The following is a 7,795-nucleotide window of genomic DNA, read 5'->3' on the forward strand; positions in this document are numbered from 1 at the left end:
CACACACACACACACACGCACGCACCCCCCTGACCCCCTCAGTCAGCTGGTTTACTTGTGGGGACCAACGTGTCCGTCCCCACAAGTCTGAAGGCATGTCTGAGACAAAGTCTCACCCAAGTTACAGTTGGGTGAGGGTGAGAGGGAGCATTATGTCAGAGTTAGAGTACCGACACTGTGTGTGGGCAGGCCTTTTCTGGGCCCTCGAGCCACATGTTTGGACAGCTGCTGCAGCCTGAGGGTGACGCCCCCACCTGTCCACACTGCTCAGCATCTGTAACCATGGTAACACAAGAAGCAGGGAGACTGACCCTCTGGCAGATCTGCTTCATGGTCATCTCCTCCAGGTTGGCCTCCTTCAGCAGACTCTGCACCGTCTCCTTCAGCTGCTCGTCGCTCGGCCCCTTCTTCACCATCTTGATCAGCGGCTCGTCATCGTCCGAGCTGTCCTCCGCTGCACGACGACGAGCCGCAGAAAAACACACGAAGAAGAAGAACAGGAGATTTACAGCCAGGTCTCTGACATCATCGTCCTCACTGTGGAGGTCGCTCCGAAACACGCAGTGGCCAATTCATTAGGAACTAAACTGACTCATATTCTGACCAATCAGGATGTTTTGGACGAGCCTGAGTAAACATCAGAACAGGAAGTCTTCGTCACACCTTCAGCTGCCTCGTTTCTGAGGGCTCTTATTTTGGTAACAAGGTTAACGGTTGTCACCTAAAGTCTCAGTGAGCACTTCGCTGTGAAACATAAATTTATGGTTTTTACCTGCAAACTGGGCGTTAAACTTTGAGCTACCTGGGTCGGACCCACACCTGGGATCAACATGAGCGTGACGCCGCAGACCTCTGATCACAGATCAGACTGATCGATGAGACGAGCTCACCTGTGTTGTTCCTGCGGTGGCTGCTGCTGTCCGCCTTCTTCGTCTTGGCCGCAGGTTTGGCTGCAGCGGCTTTCTTCTTCCTGGGCTGGAAAAGAAATCATCATGTAACGTGGGCTGTATTCAGTGGTTAGAGGACGAGGCAGCCGACACACTCAGCAGGACAGTCAAAAGCTTGCGACCATAGTGGCAGTGGGAATTCCACAGTGTTTGTCCTTTAATAAACACCAACCTTACAAGCCCGAGTGAACGGCTGCGGTCTCATCATACATGAAGCGAGCAGAGTTCATACAACCCATAACGTTACGTTGAGTTAATGAGGTAAACACATGAGGTGTGCGAGCACGCTTCTCCCACACTCTACAGAGGGCACCCGTGACATCACTAAACATCAACTTAGGCTGTCTTAAGGAGACACCGCACTATTATGGCTGTTACAGCCGCCATCATCGACTCTGCAGAGCGAGAGGATGGTCACAGAGAGCTGCTGGAGGAGGATGTGGTCCAGGCGGTGGTTCCCGGGAACATCAGCCTGCATCTGGATGAAGACGTGTTTGTAACGTGAGGAAGCTTCAGCTGCGTCAATGAATGAATTTGATTGACAATAAATTGTGAATCAAACTTGCATCACTGTGTTGGACTAAGGTGCTCGTAAATCTGGGAGTAATATGGGTCCTAAACTCAGTCCTTTAAGGTCCCGAAGTCAAACAAACATCACTGAGAGTTAAAAACGGTCTAAATTCTTTCACCTTTAATAAAATGATCAGTGTTGCTGCTTTACCAGGTGGAACTATGAAGTTTAACATCCATGAAAACAGGATTCATTACATTTAACTGAGTTAGAAGTTAGCAGGAAGTTAGCTCGCTAGTTTCGCTTGTTCTGACTGAGAGGTTTCTGAAATAATTCAAACGTACAGCTCTGCTATCACTTCCAACATAAATGAAGACAGAAAGCTAAACAGCAGTGACGTTTGCAGGGTTACTGAAGTTGGGCTAGCTGCTATATAATGATATACGAATGCTAGCGACACAGCTATGTTAGCATAACATAAACACTGAAGCTGGAGGATGAACGCTAACACTTTTCCACTCGCTGTAAGTTAGCGTGAGGGTTCCTGATGGTTAGAGACAAATACAGTCGCATGGCAGGATGCTGTAAACGGACCAAACTTCAGTCCGGAGAACAACTGAGATAATCCATCCACAATACGAGGTTAGTCATTAATATACTGCAACAACATGGGAATAGAGCAGCTGTGATAGAAAACAGCATTAATGAATCAATGTTACAGAAATGGTAAATGGCCTGTATTTGTATAGTGCTTTCACTAGTCCCGCCTAGGGACCCCAAAGCGCTTTACACACCCAGTCATCCCAACACACAGTCACACACGGGTGGAGGCAGCTACAGTTGTAGCCAGAACCCGGGGCAGACTGACAGAAGCGAGGCTGCCATATCGCGCCATCGGCCCTTCTGACCACCACCAGTAGGCAACGGGTGAAGAGTCTTGCCCAAGTCAAAGGAGCTTGGAAAGAAAAGCGTCTGGACTTCTTTAAGTTGCTTGAAGACGTTTCACCTCTCATCCGAGAAGCTTCTTCAGTTCTAAGGTCAAATGGTGGAGAGTCCCAGATATAAACCTAGTGGGAGTTTCCCCCCACAGAGGGACAAAAGGACCCCTGATGATCCTCTAATCGGATGACCCAAGGTGTGAAACTGGGTGTGGGTCCCAATCAGCCAGAGTTTCGGGTGAGCTCATTGTGAAACAAATTCCTGAGGTCAGATGGTCCAGGATGTGAGTGGGCGTTAAGGCGTCTGGGGAGGGATCTCAAAACTGGATTATAGATGGCAGAGAGTTGGTGTCGTAAGCCCCGCCTCTGTTCAAAGATGGTCGCTCACAGTGGACATAGATGCTTCTTTCACTCCTCTTTCAAACCATCTGTCCTCTCTGTCCAAAATGTGAACATTGGCATCCTTGAAAGAGTGACCTTTGACCTTTGGCTGTTTGGTCTCTCCAGTGTAGAGGTCTGAGCATTCCTCGCTGCACTGTACAGCATACACCACATTGTTAAGTCTGTGTTTTGGCGTTTTGTCTTTCGGGTGAACCAGTTTCTCTCTGAGCGTGTTGCTGGGTCTGATGTCCACCGGGATGTCATGCTTGGAGAAAACGCTGAGTTTCTCTGATACACCGGCTACATAGGGGATGACAATGTTGTTGCATCTGTCCTTCTTATCCTCCCTCGCTGGTGTCTGGTCTTCTTTTCTGTGCCTCTTTGCTGACTTTATGAACGCCCATTTAGGATAGCCGCACGTTTTGAGTGCTTCCTTTACATGTGTGTGTTCCTTCTTTTTTCCTTTTCAGACTTTTCAGACAGGATTCTCACTGAACCTGAAAAGAGAGTATTAGCCAAAGGACTCAATTTTGCCATTTCTCCACAACAGTTGCCCATAGTGGACCTCATCACAGCCACAGAATCTGCCATACGGATTAATAAATTATCACAGACAGAAGCAGAGCAAATCAGGATGAAAGTCTCAGCCACGCTCTCAAGTGCCAAAGTCCCTCCATCCAACCTCACAATACAGGTTGGACGTCTTCAAGTAACTTAAAGAAGTCCAGACGCTTTTCTTTGCAAGCTCCTTTGACTACGATGACCTGGATGACTGAGAACCTTCACAGACAGTCTTGCCCAAGGATACAACGACCGAGACTGTCCGAGCCGGGGCCCGAACCGGCCACCTTCCGCTTACAAGACGAACTCCCAACTCTTGAGCCACGATCCTCCAGAAGTGGAGGAAGCAAGAAGAATGAGTTGAATAAAGTTTGATTTATCTGACTGATTGGTTTCCCTTAATGTGCCTTATAATCCTGTGCACCTTATGGTCCGAAAAATACATATTTGACTTTTTTATTTGGCTCACTGCAGTTTAATATTGCAAAGCTCCTCTTTTTAACTTCGGTGGATGTTATACTTGGTTATGCTCAGGATATGTCAGCCCATTTCTACTGGAAATGCCTTTTGGTTAAACTTTCAGCAAAGAATTTGCATTTGCACTGTTAAATGCTTACATAGCTTTAATGCACATAAAACAGCTGCTTGTTTAAGTGAAATAAATGGATGTTTTTTTGCACTAGTAAAGTTGTGGAGTTGTATTTTGTCTCGCATCAATTACATCGTCAGTTATATCGTTATCGCAAATGTTCAAATTTATATCGTGATAAATATTTTTGGCCATATCGCTCTGCTCGCGTGTTTACCTTCTCATCTGCATCGCTGTCCGACTCAGACTCATCTGAAACTTCTTTCTTTGATCGCTTCTTGGGAAAACCCGTCTTCTTCGCTGGTGTCCGTGCTCGCTTACTCCCTCTGCTGGACTTGGACTGGAACACACACACACACACACACACACACACACACACAGGTCAGACTGTTTCCTGTCAGCTGATCACCTTCTGCTCCACCTGCTTCACTCTGTGCTCACCACCACCTCCTCTGCAGACTCCTCAGACTTGTCAGACTGCTCCTCCTCCTCTTTCTCTGACGGTTTTTCCTCGGCGTCCGATCCTTCCGCCTCCGCCGAAGCTCCCGCCTTCTCGTCTTCCTCATCGTCGTCTTCGTCGCTGCTCGAGTCCATGACGATGGCTTTGGACTTGCTTCCTGCTTTGGACTTCTTGGGGCTGGACGACGAGCTGGCGGTTTTGGTTTTGTTCTTCTTCTTCACCATCGAGTCGTCGCCCGACAGCTTCTTCTTCGATTTCCTCTTCTTCTTCACTGGCAGCCGCTGCCGAAGGTCAGAGGACACGTTTAATAAAAACTGAAAAGTTCAGGTCCAGGAGAGTCTCGGCGCCACAGGTAGCTCAGCTCACCTTGCCACTGTTCTTCGGTGCAGTGAGGAAGGTCAGGATTCGGTCCACCAGGTCCGAGTGGGTTCCTTTCTTCTCCAGATCCAGCACGCTGCAGACCACCTTCAGCTTGCTGTTTGTGAAGTTTGAGTTCCTGCACGGAGAGAGTCAGCGGTTAGCCAGAGAACGTGCTTCATCGTGGACAGATGAAGGTTTCACGAACACAGCAAAAGGTTTTTATCGATCTCGCTGCCCGCCGCGTTAAAGTCCGACGCTCAGAGGTCACCGCTCCATGCGACGGCTCCCCGGCTCTGAGCGCGCTCAGACACGCAGCTGAAGACGTCCGAGTGGGTGTTTGCTGAGGATGGTGTGGGTACAGTGGTAGTACTGCAGTAATACATCACATATTCATGTTTGATATGACGTGGTAATAAAAACGCCCTGTCAGACTGGCGACCTGTCCAGGTGTACTCTGCCTCTCACCCAATGGTTACTGGGGATAGGCTCCGCCCCCCAGAGCATGGATGGAGCTTTGTGGACACACGGATCTGGTGATAAGTCACAGGTCACGTGTCTGAGACTCCGTGTTTGATTTGGTAGTTTTAAACTCATAAATCACGTCTCCAGCTGGAATCGAACCAGCAACGCTTTGTTTGAATGAAGGTCAGCAGGTCGTTTAAACGGCATTATCCGTGGGGCGTCCCGCCCAAGCACACGAATCCCCACCTCCCGTAAACGCACCGAGCGCTGCGTGACCTCTGACCTTCTGTCTGTAGGTTGCCGTCATGGAAATACTGAGCGCACACTTACTTGAGAAGCTTTTCCCGTTTTTTGGCAAACTGCTCGCTGTCAGCATCAAAGGCGAAGCCGTTGAACAGCCGCAGGTTCTTCTTTATCAACGCCATCTGAAAAAGAAGGAACAGCGCTCAGAGTCAGCCCGATCACCTGACACGGTCAGCACACAGGTCAGAGCGCCGTGGGGCCACGTCCTCTCGGGGCGCGCACGCTGCTCGGCAGCAGACCGGACGTTTCACCGATGCAGAGATCGTCGTTACGGTTTTGTTCACGTCTCCTTTGTCCTGCGTTTAGAGGATCTGACCCACACGGACATTCCCGCTCAGACATCTTTATTTGTTTCAGAACTAAAGTTTCTCTCACAGTCGGCAGTTTCAGTTTGGACCACACTGACTGAAACACAGCGCGAACGTGTTTGCTGCCAACTCGTGGGCAGAGGTCCTCTCAGATACAGCAGCAGGTGGCAGGAAGTAGAACCCCATCAGCGGGATTTACTCTGAGTAATCCGGCTTTTAAAACCGATTTCTGTTTTGTGTGTTTAAACGTTCCCACCTTCCCAGGTCTGTCGAACAGGATGGCGTGCAGAGGTTTCAGGTCAGCCGGCTTCATCTTGGTGATTTGGTAGCTGGTGCGAGGAATGTCTCCCAATTTATCGCCGCTGCCTGAAAACGACAGAGACGAACAGCAGCAGTGTTCAGACACGTACACGTCACGCTGAGACCAGTTGAGGCCACGGCCCGTCGTCGCTCACCGTCTCCGATCTTGAGCTTCTCTCTTTGCTTCGGCGCCTGGAAGTCGAGCCTCTCCACAGTCTTCTTTGCCCGTTTCCCTTCGATGATTTCTCCCACAGCTGCGACCAAAACAAACTCAAACATAAATCACTGGTCTGAGCCAGCCCACAGGCCCCGACCCCCTCACGCCGTCTGATCCCCGTTACCTGAGATTTTGGAGCCTCTTTTATTGGGACTCGTCTGGTCCTCCTGTGACGGTTCCTGCTGGTCCTCCACCTCCTCCTCAGACACCGCGGAGCTGTCCATTGCCTCCTCCGCTGCGTCACTCATGTCTGACCTGTTGCCGACACTCCACGAATCCTAGGGGCAAGAAACAAACACACACACACACCAGCGGACATGTGGTCAGGATTCTTCCTCCTGGACTAATCAGAAGCAGTACACTGCCATCACACACATGAGGTTGTGAGAGGTGTGTGCTGCCATGTGTGTAACTGAAGACATGCCCAAGTTTTCTTTGAGCAGTCAGAGCATCTGCATCAAAATCACACCCAGAGAGAAGAAACTAACACACAGTGAGTGGAGACATGAGCCGAAAGGTCCGCTGACTCCATCACGTTGGCACTTGCACTCGGTCACTCCTATTTTACCTGGCAGGTGCGTCTCTTTGTAAAATCTGCTGAATTCTGAACCGAGTCTGGCAGCGCGGGTGCTAGCCATCAATGCCTGGAGCCCAGTTTAACTTTACTGTGAATGTTCGCTGAATGAAACGCGGGCAGGTGTGTGCGCAGGCGCTCGTGTGGAACACTCAGGTTTGACTCTGGGGGATTTTTGCGGGCTTTTGTTTGTTTCTTCGCTCTTTGCGGATTCTTGGCGCGCAGTTAGCCGCTAACAGGCTGAGCGCTACCCGGCAGCTTCCTCCCTCCTCGCCGCCGAGCCCGCTGACCTGGCGGTCACCTGTGCGCAGACGGTCCGCAAGTGAATGGAAAACGTGAACCTGCCGTTACCGTTTATCGGCGGACGGCTGCAGCTAGCACCGCGTGCTAACGCCGCCGTTAGTCGCTCAACAGACACCGAGCCATAACCCGCCGATAAACCGGCCCGGTGCAGCCGCACACGAGCCTCCGGAATCCCGCGGAGAAACAGTGTATCAACAGCTGAGAAACACTCACCTGCTCCCGAAACTGCGCGCGAGCCGCCGATCACCTGTCAGCTCTGTTTTTGATTTTGTAATGGCGGTTTCTCTACGGGGCGGGGACTCATGCGGAGGCGACCACCGATTGGATCTCTCTCCGATGACGTAAAACCCGTTGCGTCCTTAAAGGGAAGCGAACCCGGGTGACGTCGCGTTGCCGCCCCCTGTGTTCACACTGCAGTACTACAGGCAGGAAAAAAAGGATTAGTACAACGATCAACTAAAACTGCAATAAAAAGGAGAAAAACATTTCAATCGAAGAAATGAAATAAAAAGAACAAAGCAAAACTCCTTATTTATAAAAACTACAAGTGCTGAACACCTCAAAGACTAAATCAACAAAAA

At 50.1% G+C, this 7,795-nt stretch overlaps 1 protein-coding gene across 2 annotated transcripts in view; it reads right to left on the reverse strand.

Annotated features, from left to right (window-relative positions):
• Positions 1-7,571, reverse strand: part of dek (DEK proto-oncogene) — a 9,629-nt gene extending 2,058 nt beyond the window's left edge. Inside the window, exons 1-10 of one of the 2 annotated variants that reach the window (XM_005744105.2) lie at positions 7,428-7,571; positions 6,462-6,615; positions 6,276-6,374; positions 6,077-6,186; positions 5,540-5,634; positions 4,754-4,883; positions 4,375-4,668; positions 4,145-4,267; positions 891-975; positions 312-454 (exon numbers count right to left, since the gene is read on the reverse strand). In XM_005744105.2, the coding sequence (XP_005744162.1) occupies positions 312-454; positions 891-975; positions 4,145-4,267; positions 4,375-4,668; positions 4,754-4,883; positions 5,540-5,634; positions 6,077-6,186; positions 6,276-6,374; positions 6,462-6,585 (1,203 nt within the window). In that variant the 5' untranslated portion in view covers positions 6,586-6,615; positions 7,428-7,571. Of the gene's footprint in view, positions 1-311; positions 455-890; positions 976-4,144; positions 4,268-4,368; positions 4,669-4,753; positions 4,884-5,539; positions 5,635-6,076; positions 6,187-6,275; positions 6,375-6,461; positions 6,616-7,427 lie in introns of both variants that reach the window. The other variant, XM_005744104.1, reaches the window with a different exon arrangement.
• Between the last annotated feature and the right edge of the window lie 224 nt (positions 7,572-7,795).

This window comes from Pundamilia nyererei, unplaced genomic scaffold (genome assembly GCF_000239375.1).
Source record: "Pundamilia nyererei isolate P.nyererei 1_Seehausen unplaced genomic scaffold, PunNye1.0 scaffold00139, whole genome shotgun sequence".
NCBI lineage: Eukaryota > Metazoa > Chordata > Actinopteri > Cichliformes > Cichlidae > Pundamilia > Pundamilia nyererei.